A 17,529-nucleotide genomic window follows, 5' to 3' on the forward strand; every position below is an offset into this window, starting at 1 on the left:
TCTTCAAGGTGCTGGTGATCGGGGAGCTGGGCGTGGGTAAAACCAGCATTATCAAGCGGTACGTGCACCAGCTCTTCTCCCAGCACTACCGGGCCACTATCGGGGTGGATTTCGCGCTCAAAGTCATCAACTGGGACAGCAAGACCCTGGTGCGGCTGCAGCTCTGGGATATAGCAGGTGAGGGCCGGGGGCGGGCGTCTCTCTGCAGGGTGAGCCCCGAGCGGGCAGAGGTCTGCGAACCTGGCTGTCTGGTGGCCCGGGGCCCGGTCTCTGCGGAGGAAAGTGTATTTTGACTGTCAAGTCCGTCTTCTTGTTTTTCTCCTTCCGCCTATTACCTGCAACCCCTCTTGTCTGTGTTTGAGGCATAAGTAGAGGGAGGTTTCGATGTGGGATTGAAGGTTTTTATGTTTTATAGGCTGTGTGTGCTCCTGTTAGGTGATGTTGTGGGGCTCTCGGCTTGGCCGAGGGTTTTACAGCAGTCCTCAAAAAGCTGCTTTACTCTTCTTGCTGGCTCCAGGGCTCCCGGAGGGTTCCCACTCGTACTGCTCTTCCTGACCCACTTGCCCGAGCACTTGTGGCCTTGGCTATGACTACTGCTTACATTCATTCATGGTTATGGCTCCATAACACTTCTAGAGGAAATAAATAACTTTTCCAAGTAGGTTATGTTTAGTAAACACACTTTTTAGCTTAAAGGTAACTCAAATAGCTAAAATTGTCCTCAAAGGAAGTATGCTCAAATGTTGCATGCTTGGAGTCACCTACTTAATTTAAAAGTAACTTGTGTCCCTGCAAAGTGGTGTGAGGGAATGGGACTTGTGTTACACTTAGTTCTATATTCAAATCATGGGTTTGTGTATCAAAAAGGTACTTTGAGCACATGGAAGCAGAAAAGCCCTGTTCACTTGTCCAAACTACACGGTCATTCCTTTCCTATGTATGGTTCAAAACTGTTCTTTAACACCTCTGTCTTAAAGACTCCAACTGTATGCCTATCATGGTTAACTTTGTTTATGCTGCAGTGTTAAATGCCACAGAACAAACTCTGTTTTGCTGTGGTCTTGTAAGAAGTCTGTCCCCTCAGCTCTTTAGTCATCTCAAGTTGGTATTGCATTTCTAGTTTTGTGTGCAGCCCAGGTATTAACCTGCAGCTCTCTTCATCCCTCTCCACCATGTTCAGAATATCTCCTTGCATATGAAAAAGTAGACTTTATTTCAAGTGCTTGTGTTTAAACTTACATTACTGGAAGGTACTAGGGTAACAACTGGTAGTTGCTGTTTCCATGAACTCTAGCTTTATCGAGTGGAAGCTCAGAAAAGAGGAAGCGTAACATGTGGCTGCTGTAACCCTGTGACAAACCAGCTGAACATCAGCTTCTGGTCTTTCTGCTCTAAAGATTATCTTAAAACACTTCAAATATGATTTCTCGAGTAAAAAGCCTGCTTCCTACTGCCATATGCTGAAACACGCCATAGATCTTTCTGCTGCTGGCCCGTAGGGCAAAATAAAATGTTTTCTAATTGCTGTTTTGGAGAGCAAGTAAAATGTTGGCAAGCTTTCTCTTCTGATGCGTTCTTTTTACAGATCAGTTTTAACTTTCTTTAAATCAATTGGCAGTATTGGTGCAAGCTGCTACAACACTCTGGATGTATTTTAGCAAGTCTGGAGTTCCAAAGATTAAAGAGGGGAGACTATCAGGATCCTGGGGTTTGGCAGGCTGCCACACTTGCGTTTAACTTCTCCTCAGCCCTTGGTTTCTGAGGCTGAGGTAGGCTGTGCGCTTTGCCAAAGCAATCTGTTTCAACAGGCTAAGCAGAAACTTAGCTGTAACTTATAACAAAGTTTGGACAGGACCTATTTATATTATGGGAAGTCCTGTCAATATACCCATGCATTAATTTCAAGATCTAGAAGACAGTATTTTTCACACTTGATTATTGCCCTTAGTCTGTCTTGGACACTGCTAAGTGAAGAGCTGCTGACAAATCCCTGGAGGCTTGTGCTAATATTGCTGATAGATTGAAGAATAATTTTTTTCCTGTAACTGAAATGTCTGTATACTATTCTTAACACTTCTAGATCTAATGCAAATGATGTACTACTAAACTAAATAGGCAAAATTTTTCCTATATTACAATGTGGTGCATAGTTTTGTATGAAACTCCTGACTAGTCTTTCACTAGCAAAAGTTAAAAAGGAAAATACAACTGTTTTGCAATTTGCACTCCAAACTCTCATGTCTAATCTGGTAGTTCAGGCTATTCTGTTTCCAAGGGGCTGGGGGTCCTTTCCCCATCAAAAAACAAGACTAAGAAGAGAAGTAGTCTTAGCGATATTTGATTGGTCTGTGCTTAGCCAGTCTGAGAGTAACAGTTCAGACTCCTATAGAACTTGACATCTCAGTTAAGAGTTAATCATTAAAATAAAAGGGATTTTAGAATCCATAAGGGTTGTTTCATGGTCTTAAAATTGCTGAAGTCCTTGACCTGGGAGTGTGTTCTACAGCTTTCTACGTCTATACTCATGAATACTTCCAAATGCCTGAGTATGTTAAAAGGTTTGTATAGAAATTATTAGTTAGAAAACCAGGTTGAAGATGTCTTCTCTATAGTCATAGCGCATATTCCCTAAAGCGCTTTAATAAAATGTGTAACAAAGTATCTGAGCATGTGATAGTCATTCCCTTTTAACTCATCAGCCCAACTGTCTTCTGGCTTTCAACAGCTCATGTAGATAATTTTGTCTGCTGGTGTGTGCAAACAGCTTTAGATCTCTTGAAGAGATCTAAATCTTATGGTAAGTAATGTTACATGTGACTTCCCTGCAAGCAACATGGTGCTGGCATTCTGAATTGATTTTGATGCATTTAAAAAGGCTTCTGAATTCAAGTCTAACCTTTAAGCATAGTAAGGCATGTTATTTTTCACTAGATCAAAGCTTCTACTTAGCAGTTTATCATAAAAGGCTTTCGTCAAAGAGCTGGGTGCTGCAGTCTAAGGTTCTGTACCTAAATCAATGATAAGAACTAACCATGTAGTTCAGTCATCAGCTGAAGATTATGATGCAGATACTGTGCTGGTTTCTGGTGTGACTGTAGCCAAACTGATGAATGTTGTGCTGTGTATTGCAATGCAGCAGGTTCTCAAGTAACTTCAATTTCTTGTGCTAGCTGAGTTTTTTTAGTGATTAGATAATTCTATCCAATAGAGCATGACAGTGTTACATGGCCTATGCTATTTTTCTGGTGAAAATAGCCTTCCTGTTGGAAGGCACAAAGAAATGCAAATTCCTGCAGCAGGATCAAAGGAGAAGGGGTGTGAAATAGTGAAAGGGTAAGAAGGGTACAGTTGTGCCTAGACTTGTATATTCCAGAAATACTCAGTCATTTTAGTTTTTAGACACAAGTTGTAACTTCTTGAATAATGGAGATTAAAAAGCTTGGGAGTAAGACTGATCAGTCACTGTCAAATTATCTCGGTTGCAGCATGAAGTATTCTGAAAGAAGCTGAACAGATTACATGCATTTTCATACAGGAGCAAAACCTCTAAACCTTAGCTGCCCTTAGGCATTAATCTTGTTTTTTTATCTTGACATGGAGTTACGATAAATCTCTTTTCCTGGGTAAATTCTGAAAGTGTTAGAACCAGGTTAACCCTTTTGATCAAAGGACATAAATTATCGGCAAAATGAATAGGAGATAGGAATGAGTCGTTGTGGTAAAGAGATACAAAACAAAGGAATCTTGATGATAGGGAAGTGCTTTTAAAGTCTATTTCAATATGCTAGAGATTCCTACTTGACAAGCATGCTGTTTTAGTGAGTATACTGCCCTGACCACAACGTAGTGTAGGAGGTGAATATAACATGTTGAAACTTGGACAACTACCACTGAAAGAACACTTTAAGGACTTTCTGTATTATAAAAACTTTTGATCTGATCTAATAAGACCAGCAACTGAGAAGTGTTAGCTGCTTTATGATTACATTGGCTATCGCTGTCAGTCACGTTAGCCTGTACGAACATGCAACTCTCTGGAGGGTAGGGGTGGTAAAGTTGCAGATGACCACTTGAGCTTGGCTTCTCCCGAAGAATGTCACTAATGACGACTGGTAGACAAACTTGTTTTCAAAGCTTTGACTACACAATTCTGCATTAACTTTGGTGTAATAGCACCCTTCTTCCAGGACTTTATTAGAATTTCTTTGTAAAAGTGTTCATTAAAACTGAAGTACTGCTTTAACTGGAAGAGTGTGGCTATGAAATTGGCCAAACAGAAGAGGAATGGTTGTACTTCAGTATTCTAAGCATGCTATACGCAAGTGAGCATAGAGTGGAGGCAAGAGAATCTAGGCATAACCTGCCCCCAACTGTGGTTTTTTCTCACTGTTATAAAGATACCTAATGAGTATGATGAGGAAGGAAGACTGAAAAATGTGCACATAAATAACTGCATCAGAAATGGATGTGGAACTTGGAGCTCAGAGCTTTTTCAGAAACTGGTAAGTGATCTGAGGTTATTTCCTAGTTTATATGGTGATGGAGGTTCCAGCAGCAGCTGCCTTCATGTAGAGATGGGAGCACAGTCATTCTGGTAACAGCTGAGGCAGGTCAGAAAAATTCCAGTCAGGGTTGGAGAATCTTTTATGCGATTAAGTCCAGACTGATGAAAAAGATTTGAAAGACCTGTGACTGATTTGTGAATGCTTCCTGCTTGCAGACATTTAAGTGTAAGTCTCATATGAGAAAAATGACTTAAGGATGATGCCGCTGGAAACATGCAGATAAAGTTTGAGGGGGGGGTAGTAGAAGGCCTGCTCATGTTGAAAGGTTTTGAGCACTGTCTTAGAAGCAGTAAAGGCAAGAAAGAACTCGAGGTGTATTATAGGTTTCCTTCTAGAAACCACGCCTCTGTAGGAAATCTTGTGTGGGTGTCCTTTCTTGTGACTCTTCTGGAACAGCTGAATTAGAGTTACGAGCTTTCAGTTGAGAAGGACTTGCTGTACTTGGAGCTCTACAGCTAAGTATCTAAATAAGTGCTGAACATGTTAACTTGTTTCTTTTTGGTGTGTCTCCAGCCTTCAGACATCTCTGGATACAGACTCTGGATGTCAGCATGCTTTCTTTTTTTTTGAATTCTTCTATTTAAGTCATTTTTTATGACATGCTATCAAGCCAGGTATGGTTATTGGTCTTGCTGATGAAGCAGTTTCCTTCTTTTACCAGTGGGGTACTGAATCATTCATATTGGTGAAGGTTCTTTTGCATGGTACTATATTATATACCAACTCAAAGTAGTGTATATGTTATCTTGAACTAAACTACTTAAAGCCTGTGTGCTGATGGAATTCCATAAGCATATGGGAAATGTTACTGTCTTGAAGTTGGTGTTGTAAGGCAGTTTAGTATGGTAATTTTGATTATGCAAGGCAGAACTGTTCAGTTAATTTTCAGTTAAATGGTGGAATTGAGACAGATGTTCTTTGAGTGTCTTGGAAATAAGCTTAAAATTTCTCCATAGGCTTTTCTAGGTGTCCCACAAGAAATGGGGTTAAAGATGTGATCTTAGAAGACTGCCTGATCTAGTACATGCTTAAAAAAAAGCTTGCTGTATTGATCTTCCAACTACTCTTAATTCCTGTCAACAATGGAAATGCACTTAGTGCTTGAGCTTCTAATCGCTATGGAATAGATGGAGCTTCAGCCTTATTTTCAAATAGATAAGGTTCCTATCATATATAGCAGTTGCTCAGAAGCTTTATGCTTTCTACAAGATCGCAATAAAAATACTTCCCTAGCACTCTGATACAGAAAATAAAGGATGGATGGACGAGTATCCATCAAATGGGCAGGGGGAAAGCTGTGTTAAAGGGAAATGATACTTAAGTTCTTAAGTGCAATACAGCAGACAGGAGGAGAAATAGCATGTATCACACAACATAACTAATTTCTGGGTCAAATTATAAAACAAACTAGAACTCTTTGCAGAAATCATTAACTTACATTGATCATAAGCTTTTTTGAGGCAAGTATTGGCTAAATTCTTGCCCTTCATGTAATACTGACTCAAGTAGTTGGAAATCAAGGTGGTTTGACAAGTCAAGTGCATTACCCTTCAGAGACAAACTGGTGAAGACCATATTAAATATACACTTTTCTCTTAATGTATGGAGTTTACATGAATCGACTTTTATCAACTCTCCTTGCATCAGTGTTGCAGCTTCAGAGTCCTGGTGTCTTCACCTTATTTACATCTCTGCCTCTTACCAGTTTGGTTTTCTTTATGTGCATACCAGGACAGGGTGTCACTGAAGTGCATGTACACAAGTACAATTTGAGTTGGCAAGTGCTGTAAAGGGGTTGTTCTAAACTGATTACCTGTCTTACAAAATGCAGGAAAGAAAATAACGTTAGCTGCCTGGTTCCAAAAAAGGCTCCAACATGCTGTACAAAATAAGTTTCTTCCCTTCAGTAGTGAGCAAGGCCACTGGGATTCAGTCTCACAGCTGTTGGAAATACCTTCCTTCAACTCCAGTGGTAACCATTGCCTTGCCTTTGCACTCTGTCGTAAACTGTTCCCTCCAAATACTCACTTCAGAAGTTCTGAAGTGTGATATGCTATGTCAGAAGGAAGTGATTTGCAGTAAGGGAATTTCTATTTATATTTTCATATGAAAGCATAGGAATAACTCTTGTGAAATTCTTGTAAGTGTTAAAGCTAGCATAACCAGCAGCAAGGAGTGACTACAAAGCACAGCATGCTTCTCAAGCTACCTGTGGCAGAAGGTTAGACGTTCAAAGTTCTTCTCTGGCTATTGGAGACACAGGACAAACGTAGATGGGGTGGTAAGAATATGCTTTGAAAAATGGTGGGATTTCAGGGGTTTATAGAGCTTGTTTAGAAATAAATATCTTGACTCTGTTTAGAGAAAGCATAGCAAACTTTCAGTAGCAGTGGCTTCTAGATTAGCAGCAAACGAAAACCAATATTCCTTATTGTATGGATTTTAGTAGCTTTTCAAATAATAGATTAAAAAGCAGCCTCTGAGTGTCACTGCAAACAGCTTATGGGAACTTGTTCTTTAAATGCTCCCAGGCTAGAGTGCTGGGTAGAGTGAAGTGGCAGCTATTTGATACAAAATTCCAATCACACACAATGTGCCATGACACATTGACCATTTTAGAGATTAACATTTTTTCAGTCTCGTGATAAAGTTGTTCTTGAGACAAACTGACTTTAGAATTGTTCTCCTGCATGCTGTGAAATGCTTTAGTGCTGTGCAGCATCACTGTTAAGTACACAGTACAGCTCTGGCTGCGTGACAGTGCACCAAAGGGGATGGAATAAAGGGTGTCAGGCATGAATATAGCTTAACTCTGGCAGATGACTTGTTTGAGTCTAGTTAAAGCAAGGTAGGAAATTCCAGTTCATGCTGTTGCTGGCACTAATTGAGTATGTCAACTTTTCCTGAATACTAATGCAAGGAGGGTTTTCCCGTACATGCTGCATTTGACAGCTAGAAATCATTTAGCTTGGTTGAACTCTACTTTTCTGGGGATGGAAATCTAGTGCTTAGTCAGGGACTTCCTCTCTTGTTAATTTGCTGTTTATCAAAGATGCAAGCAAAACAGGTGAAATTTTCTTATATAAACATGACTGTCATACTTCTACATATAATACATTTGATGCTGGACAAAGCCAGTTTGAACCATAAGTGCAGAGTATTGCCTCTAAACTTCTCAAAGACAAGATAGTAAGCTGTTAAAGTCAGTTTGGACAATCTTAAATCATGAGACTAGCCTAAGGCTACAGGCAGCAATGAAAAGTTTATCAGTCTTGTAAATTCTCTGTAAAATTCCCTGTGAGACCTGTGCAATTATTTGGGGAAGGCTTTCTATCTTTGTGAAAGAGAATGGTGTGCTTTTTCCATCTATTATGATGATAGATGTGGTCAGTGTTCCTGATGGAAATTGGGTGTCTAACTTCTGAGCGCTTGCACATCAGTGAACAGGACTGTCCTGCTTTAGAATAAAGTATAACAATAGCAAACAGTGAATGGAAAGACTACTCATTGATGTTGAAAATTCAGGTAGCTAACAAATTATTAATTAGAAACTGGTTTTGTTGTGCAATGAAACTAGAGCAAACTACTTCCTACCATTTCGGAATGAAATAGTGACTTCTAAGAACATGTGAAAACACTTTGTTATGATCTAAACAGCCAAAATACTGCTGCACCTGAACTGATATTCTTCAGTGACTTTTCAATGACTACAGAGTAAGTCTCTCGTACATACTGTATATATAGTATACTGTGGATGTCAGGTCTCCAACAGTCTCACTCAACAGAACTGCTTCAACTTCACCCTGCCACTGTCTAACGTAGACATAACCAGAGTACCAAAGGTCATCTCTTATGATAAAGTGGGAGTCAGTTGAACAGGGATTAACTGGCTGGTTACCTTTTCCCTGAAGACTGTTCGTCTGAAGAGTTTGGGACATTTACTGTTGGGAAGAGGTCCATCCAGTGGTCAGTTAACTTTCCCACACTACCCTTAGTAAGAAAGGACACTAGCAATTCACTTAAAATCATCTGAGGCTGCTTTTGTCTGTTAGAAACTGTAAGAGCTGCAGTCAGTAAAACTGTTTCTAGTACTAATACAGGAAGATACAATATTCCTGTAGTTCTTGCTTTTTAACCTCTTAGTGTTTGTCACTATAACCACAAATACCAAATATTGCTTCCACAATGGTGGAAAGTTAGTCAGGCTAGACGTGCCTTTTTTAACTCTTACAGATTTCTAATATCTGCTAGAGCTGCTAGTGGTTTAAAAACTTGGCAACTTGGCAACTTTGCACTAATAGCTTAAATGGGTAAGAATGAGGAGTGGAGGGACATCTAGCACTGACCATCTCAGAGTCTGTCTATTCTCAATTTATGGCTGCTACCCATGTGAAAAAGCAGGTAGACACACTTGAGCATGTCCTGTAATATTGATAGTGTTTTGGTTAACCCGCTTCTTGCTGAATAACAGATTCAATATAATTGGGTAAGACATTTCTGGGACAAGCTGTGCTGGTTTAGGGAGAGGGGGGAATGCTGTCAGCCGTGGCAGCTTGCCAGTAGTATATTGATATATCTGGCTAAAAAGGAGCCTTGGTCAGCTCACACCTGACCCAGGTAGTGCTAAAATGTATATTAGGTGTCTGGAGGACTGGCAGATGCATCCTCAGGGCAATTCTGGATATTTGCTGTATTGTTACAAAGATCCAGCTGTAGGACCAACAGACATCCAAAGTGTAGTCTGTTCTTGCCTGTGGCTTCTAAAGGACTTAGGTGAGTTTTGAAAGGGACAGTGATTCTAACCCAGGCAGAGGATTGGGCTGCATGCCTAGCCATTTTGGATGGCGCTTTAGCTTAAATCTACCACACTGAATGACATGAACTTTGCTGAGAGATGGAATTGTAAATAAGGAGCTGCCACTCAGATGTTCCTTAACGTTAGTATGTGAAAGCCTGATCCTAGCAATTCAGGGAGCTGGAGAAAATCTTTTGTGAAGCAGCACGACTGGAGCAGGGAAGACAGTGCTCATTAGGTTAGGCTTTCCCCTGGCAGAAAAGACTGGAAAGAGAAGGGGTTTCACTTACTGTTGAATTGGGTTTTTTCCTGTCTAGATGAATAAAAGCACAAATGTCTCATGGTCCAGGAAATTGTCTGAAACAACTAATTTGTGGAGTTTGGCACTCAAGTCTAAATAGTGGCACTGTGCTTGCACACTGTGTGGCTAATAAGCTCAGAGCAGTTGATAGCAAGGACCTAAGAGCCATAGTCAAATTAGAGTTAGTCTGGCTGTCACTAATGACCCTTCTTGAATTTTGGTATGACTAATATTGACTATTAGTGGTCATGGTAAACAGTTGATCTGAGAACCCTTCTCACAATAGAAGGATAATGTTCAAGTATTCCCAGACTAAAACTGATTTATTACAACCATTCACTGTAGCTTAATAAGCATCCTGTGATGCCTGAGTTCACTGCAGTGTATGGTACCTGTTGACAGAAAAGCAGAATAACTGAAACACACTAGCAGGATGCTATTTCTATGCATTTTGAAATCTCTTAATTTGATTCACTAGGTCTCTTCATAATTTTCTTCACTACTGGAGTATTGCTGGATAGTTTTCTGGCTTGGTTTTATAGATTAGACTTATCCTGTGTGGTATATTCCTTCTTTCTGTTGAAATTAAACTGCCTTTTAAACTAACTGAACACTGAGTTTCGGCATTCTGAAGGACAATGTTAGCAAGACCTGCTTGGCTTTATTAATAAACTGTGGACTTTTTGCTATTTATTAGACTTGACAACTCTGTATTGTTGAGTCCAGGGAAAAACTGCAAAACTTCATTGCAATGGTCGTCTAGTTGGCAGCAAACAACTCTGGAATAAACCTCTTCTAGTTGTGCATTTGCTTTTGGATGACTTTAGTCTAAACTATGCATCGCTAGTTTAAGATTATTTGATGTGGAACTGCCAAACTTGTTAAAATCATATTTTGAGCTCTGGACACCCATTAAGCTGATTAAACCTGTCAAAGATGACTTGAACTAATATTCTTCAACACAAGAAACTGTTTGTTCCATCATTCTTCTAGTTGTCAGGCTTTTATAACTCTTGGTCATCTTTCTTTTCCTTATTAATGACATTTTTGGAGGATGTCAGAACTGCTGCTCTCATCTGAAAGAGACGTTAGACTTTGTCCAGTCGTCCATCAGTACTCCTGAAGAGATGTTAAGGCTTTAAATGCAACTAACACAACTCTGGCTTCTGAATTGTGTGGCTTCAGGATAGACTAAGCTTAGATTTTTACAAGGTAGGGGAACTCGTGCTATACTGTTGGTATTGATAGAAATAAACTAGAATTTAGCTTCACAGCAAAAAAAAAAGTATAGCTAGGGAAGCTTCTTCATTTTACTCTCCTTGAGTAGGTTTCTGTTAGTTCATATAAACTACATATTAAGACTTCTAGGTATGGTAAGTAGTCTGGGAGACAGAACTCTGACGAACTCAATATCAAGCATATCCAGCAGTCACTTGTACATTTAACTTGCTTTTTCTAGCCTCAATTCCCATCACATAGGAGGAGTTAAGAGCAAAAATAGTAGTAGAAGTGTAGGGTAACTCCTGCTAACTAAAACCAAGAACTGCCATAATGATAAGTCACACTGCTCTGATAAACAGGACTCTTGTTTATTCCTTACACTGGGAAAGATTGCTGTAGAAACTCTTTAAAATATACTTCAGGGCAAGGTTGGTAGTGTCTGAATCTTATGATGATAACTTATCTTTTGCAGTGAAGTAAAGGACAAAAATAAAGCTTCAATGTCAGACCTGGCTATAATTTTTTTCACGTTTTTAACTTATGGTTTACTCCTGTTACATTGTAAACTGGGAAGCAATAATAGCTCCCAAGCTCTGATACAGTTTTAAACTAAACTTAATTCCTGTGGTGCTGCTGTAGGGAACTGTATTAGTATCTGATGCATGACATTATGCAAGTATTTCACTTAATGTTTGTTGCAATTACTGGAAAATACGGTGACAATATGTGCCGAGTCATTTAGATGTGAAAACTTTGTGGTTGGAGAATGCAGAACTTTGCATTGCATGCAGCCACTTCCATACCTCCAAACAAAACATCTGATCCCCATGACTGCCTTGTAGCTTAGCTCCTCATCTACACCTGAACCCCTAAAGCACAGAGAAAGGGTAACTTTGTGGTACCATCAGGTTTATATCAAGGCACTAGAACTACCAGAATGATTAATCCTCTGATGTCCTTTCCGTACTGCTGTAGTAAGCAAGTAATTTTCCTGTCTTCTTCCTTCCATGGTTATACACACTGGAGATTTTAAGTCTAGTTTCATCTGATCACTTTTAGCCTTTTTCCCCTCTGGGGGTATGATCCACTTTTGGTACAGCTCAACACAATGCTCACACATGGTAAAATGACTAAAGCAAAAATTCTGCTGGACATAGGAAAGGGAATGACAAATCCCTGGCTGAACTGCGCATGGCAAAAATTGAGTCAATTTAGTTTTAATAACCTAAATAGAGAATGATGTTCACACTCCAAACTTTGGAGGAGTGGTGTCTTCTACAGTTTGCTTTTTCTGTATGAGCTTTTTTGCAAGCAGAAAAGCACTTGCAAAAGCTTTGCCTGAAAGTCCTGTTAAATTTTCAAAAGGCTGTCTAGAATGCTCTACGTCCCCTACAAGAAGCTCAGCCTAAAGCATGTGCATTGTCAGTAATACAGGATCGTAAAGAAAGTCTACTCAGTTTATTCTGAATTCGCTTCCTGCCTCATGCCATGTATCTTTTACCACAACAAAACTCTTACCTCTTAGGCAGGTCATGTGTTATTGCTTCTGTCTTCTTTCTATGGAGTAAGAATATATCCATCCTTGTTAGACCTCCAGACAGGATGGAAGAGCAGTCAGAAGCTAGTACACAGGTCAAATCTATTTTTAGTGGATGTGAATTCTAGAGGTGAAAGAAGCTGTAATAAACTGGTTTGGAATTTGGGCTACTTTAGAAAAGGGCAGCACTCATACTGGTGTGTATCTGTAATAGTACACTGGTGTTGAGCTTGTATGTGGTTTTAGAGGTAAGGGGTATCAAATCCTCCTATTGTAAAGCTTAAATCTAATAAGTAAAGATAGAGGCTTTTATGCTGATATGCACATCAGTTGTCTACTTTTACCCAAATCTAAATTACAGAAGAATATGTATTAAGGTTTTCCAAATCTAAAACTCATACTATAAGAGCAAAAATTTCAACTTCTATCAATAAACGCAGCTAGAAATAATACTTAAATGATTGTTCTGGACAGCTGAAGCCCATGCTTTCTAAGTGACTGCTATAGAGTACAAAGTAAAGTACAGTTCAGTGCAGGCTTACGTTCCTACCAGAACTGCTGTCTTCTCACACAATGAGGAAAGCTACTACAAAGCTAACCTTGGCTTCTGCATTATTCTAGAGCTCCTGAATCTGCCAGTTAGCACAACCCCACTTGCAGTGGCCTCTCTTCTGATCAGGACCTCATGAGGGCATTCAGCTGACCTGCTCCTCTGCTACAAGACTGTCATTGCCTTTCTAGTATAGCATACCTGGCTTTTACCAACAGGGGAAGGGGCTGCCATGGTGTTAAAGCTTCATGTAGTCTGGGGGACACTGGGGCATGAGAAGTCACCAATGTCAAGGAAGCAACTGCCAGGCAGTCTTGGTTGATTACCAGTCGGTTCAGCTCTCCAGCTCATTGTATATAAAGGCATTGGGCCAGGTGGGCGGGGAAGACTGACTGGTAAGATGATGGGAATTCTCTTGGAAATGGAATTGACAAACTTATCTGAGTGATGACCAGACTTTCTGGCCAAGGCTAGGCCCCCCTGTTATTTCTTTAAGAAAAAACATTTGGTGGTGTTTAGGACTCTTCAAGTTTGGTTATGATATATACTTTGTTTCTCTTCTTTGGAAGCTATATGTGACCTTGTATTAGTCCAATCTCTCTCCTATACCTTAGACCCACTGTGTCATGCAGGCTTCAGCAAGAGTTACTGCTATAGGAGGCTAGTATGGCCTTCTTGCTAACTGTTTTTGATCTTTAAAGTTTTTTTGGATGGGAGAGCAGTAGGCAGGAAGGGGTTCAGTCAATGGTAATGTCCTTCACTGTGGTAACTGATCACAGCCATGTTTACCTACAGCATGCACAGCTATCTGAGAAATGATAACTGCCTGATAACCTTTTCCACAATTTCTGAATACCTTAGTTTTCATATGTAGTGATTATGCTGTCTCTATTCCTTGCTGGTAACAGTCTAGCAACCCTTTCTGCAACTAATCAATACAACTTAATTTTCTTATGTAAATGTCCATCAAGTTTTTGGAAAAACTTATAGCCTTAATCAAAAAAAGACTGAAATCCACACAGATCTCCAACAACTGAATAGGGAGGACTAATGGGACTGTTCCCCTCACTGCTTCAGATTCATGTGCAGTCTCATGTAAATAACAGCAAGTGGTGTCCATTTCTAGACCATTTTGGGGCCAAACTTGAAGAAATCTTTTTGTAGAAGACTGAGGTTGGTACAGAGCACTGTAGACCTTGAGATTACACTGTTTGTTTTGTAGGCCCATCCTGTGGTGTGAAGGGATACACTGCCTGAATTGGACACAACACTTGAGGCTTTAGCACAGCTGGAGATGTTCCCATGTACCAGGAATCGATGGTGAGACTGATGGCTAAACAAATGGGAAAGCTGAGAAGGAGCTCCTCATAGCTTGTGTGGTGCCATATGCAGTGACTGGCTTAATATAACTAAATTTGACCCTGTGCAGCTCCATTTAAAAAAAAAAAAAAATCCCCACAATCTAAAAGTAAAGCTTCTTTAGATGTGGCACACTTGATCTGCAGAAGATCAAGTAAAAGCCTTCTGGCCAAACTCTTTCCTACAGGTACTTGAATAATGAAAACAGTGGGCAAATGATACAAAAATTTGTAGTAAGGCTATACCAAAAACACCTTCTAGGCATAAGAATCCAGCCTGGAAAGGCCTGGGGAGACAATGTGAGTTACTTGTATACAAGTTCTGTGTGCACTTGTTAGGAGACTTGTCAGCAATGTGCCTCTTCCAGTGACATAGTCACGGAGATGCAGGTTGGTGCCTGGCTTGTTGGTCTGAGAGTCCACAGTATAAATGATGCTTTAAAACTTGAGCTTTGAATATGGAGGAAAGAGCTTTCCTCTTGCATGCTCCCTGTTATCACACAGGGGACAATGAGCTGGCAGTGAAGAAATTAATGTAATTTCCACTCCTCAGAATATGCTGCCTAGTGATGCTGTTTTATGCAGCATCATACTTTAAAGTTGAACAGCCAGAAATAAAGTTCTCTTTAGAACTTTATAGTTCTCTGGAACTTCACTGTAGCTGTTGCTGCTTTCCAGCAATTCTAACAGCTGCTTAATCAACCTTTTCTGAAAATGTCTGTTGGGAATGAGCTAATCGGTACACTGAAGTACTGACATTAAAATCAGGCAATTGAGCTAGAAAAGCATGCTGCTGAACAGGATCCCTTGTCAAGTTCCTTCACCTAATGAATTTCCGGCTCCTTCTGAGAAGATAATACCCAGTTCTTGTAACTGTTTGTCCTTGCTAATCAAAGGCAGACTTGAATGTTTACGAACAGAGGATAACTATCTTCCAATTAAAATTCCTACTTTCTCTATCTATTCTAAAACTGCATACACGCTAAAAGCTGAAGTGATGATACACTGTAAAACTGAATTATAAAATGCAGGGACTACTTTTCCCAATGAAGACTTCCGAACAAAGCAAAAGGCTATTTTAGTAGCCCGAACTTCCCAAGCAACATGCTTGCACTTGACACTGTTAATGTTTACTCCAGTACAAACACAGCATGATGGTCTGACCTTCCAAACAGAAGAATAACTGACCTGGCACTCTAATTCTACGTTTCAAGTATACTGACTACAATAGTTATACTTAATAAGAAAAGGCTTTAGTTGACTATACTTGCTGTCCATTGATTTTCTTCTTGATTTTTTTCTTGTGAATAATTGTACTTTAACTATTCTGGTCATCTTGTATCAAATCCTGGGATTGCTGTAGAACTCCTACAATTGGAAATTATTCTAGACAAGGTCTCGGACATAAAAGATTAAGTCAAAGGTTTAGCTAGAACTGTTAAACTAGCTCCTTTTGAGGTTGTCCCTAAGGAAAAAATCTATAGGTGACTTCTTTAGAAGATGCTTTGAAGGCTGTGTTAGCCTTGGAGCTTGTAGAAACCCTGTTGCTCACCCTCCAGAAAAAGTCTCTGGATATGATTAAGTCTCTAGCTAAAGTGATAGGTTTATATCTAAATCTTTCAGAAGCTTTTTTGACGAAAGAATTTGTCTATAGCTGTGCTGTTAATGTCTTTAGGCATTACTTCTTAAAGAACACTACTCAACAAATAAGTTTTTTAAAAAAAATAATCAAAGTGGTAGTTGGGATTGCAAACTGCTTTTAGCATCTGACTTGTATGATACACATAATGGCTGTTACAATGAGATAACATAGGACAGAAGAGGCAATGTTGTATGAACTAAGTGACTAGACCTAAATGCCAAATTCATGTGTACTAACCCGTACAGAAGCCCATTTATGCTGACCACAGTTCATGCTTAAATATAAATATACTCTCTCACTGTCCTTTCTTTCAGGCCAGGAGCGCTTTGGAAATATGACCAGAGTATACTACAAAGAGGCAGTTGGTGCTTTTGTGGTCTTCGATGTCACAAGAGGCTCCACTTTCGAGGCTGTTTCAAAATGGAAGCATGATTTGGACAGTAAAGTACTACTTCCTAATGGCAGCCCCGTCCCTGCTGTTCTTCTTGCAAACAAGTGTGACCAGAAGAAAGATGGCAGCCAGAGTCCCTCTCAAATGGACCAGTTCTGCAGAGAAGGTGGCTTTGTTGGATGGTTTGAAACCTCTGCCAAGGTAAGCATAAAGAGGAAACATATTTTAACTCTTCTAAGTATTGGCATAAGAATAGATGAATATAGTCATGTGGGGAAGAAAATCATCAAGTATAGCAAAATGACAGTCAAGTCTCCAGTGTTCAGCAAAAGTTGGAAGACTTGCAGCATATTTCATTTAGATTAGAACTGCATCTTAAATTCAGAGAACCTTAAAACTAACTGGAAAACTTGATTAACTGAGTTCGATAAGCTTTTTTTTTCTTGCACATGTCAGGATCAGTGTCATTCTTCAGATGTTAGTACTATTAAACACTGATCAAACTGTTCAAAAGATACAAGTAATCTTTAGGTGCAGGTTTTTAAATTGCAGCTTCTGTCTTCACTGTTGCATGTAGGAAGTAGTAAGACTCCAGAAATGAACAAGTATTTGCTCACTTGTTACTACCCACCCAGATGATAATTTCACTAGAGCACTCTCCTATTTTATCAGGCAGTGTCAAGACTGAACTGGAGAAAAACAAATTGCTCTGTGTATTAACTTAAACTTAGATAGCTTCTTTATTCAAACAGATAACTTTGAGTAACTTCATATATTGTACAGTTTTAGTCTACAGACTTGGTCAATGCACAGATAAGCTTGCGGTAACTTAGTTGAAAGTGGAATCCAACAGTTCCTTAAAACCCAATTGATCCTTAAAACGAAAGATTCTTCTAGATGAAGACAATGTGGCTGACAGACCAAATTACTGGTCTGGTTAATAACTCTTTTATATGGTAAGCTAAACCTCAGTCCTTTTCCCTTGGGTTGTCTACTTCCTTTAACTGTTGCTGATGAACTGGCACAAAGTGACGCTTAGACAACTCTTAAAGGAAAAGAAGGAGGAATACGATAAGAAATAAAGTAACAAGCCTTCTCCTGATCACTTTAAAATAAGGAAGAAGGGTACACAGTGACAGGAATTAGTTAAATTAGCTAACAATTTGTTT

General features: G+C 39.6%; 1 protein-coding gene across 1 annotated transcript; it reads left to right on the forward strand.

The window, feature by feature from the left end:
* Nucleotides 1-5: 5 nt before the first annotated feature.
* On the forward strand, nucleotides 6-16,691 carry RAB32 (RAB32, member RAS oncogene family; the record flags this gene model as incomplete). Its single annotated transcript, XM_009583896.1, has 2 exons — nucleotides 6-177; nucleotides 16,284-16,691. Coding segments are annotated over 2 exons (580 nt in total), but the record flags the coding sequence as incomplete, so codon positions are not given.
* Nucleotides 16,692-17,529: the final 838 nt, after the last annotated feature.

The sequence above is a fragment of the Fulmarus glacialis genome, unplaced genomic scaffold, assembly GCF_000690835.1.
Source record: "Fulmarus glacialis isolate BGI_N327 unplaced genomic scaffold, ASM69083v1 Scaffold39158, whole genome shotgun sequence".
In the NCBI taxonomy this organism is placed as follows: Eukaryota; Metazoa; Chordata; class Aves; order Procellariiformes; family Procellariidae; genus Fulmarus; species Fulmarus glacialis.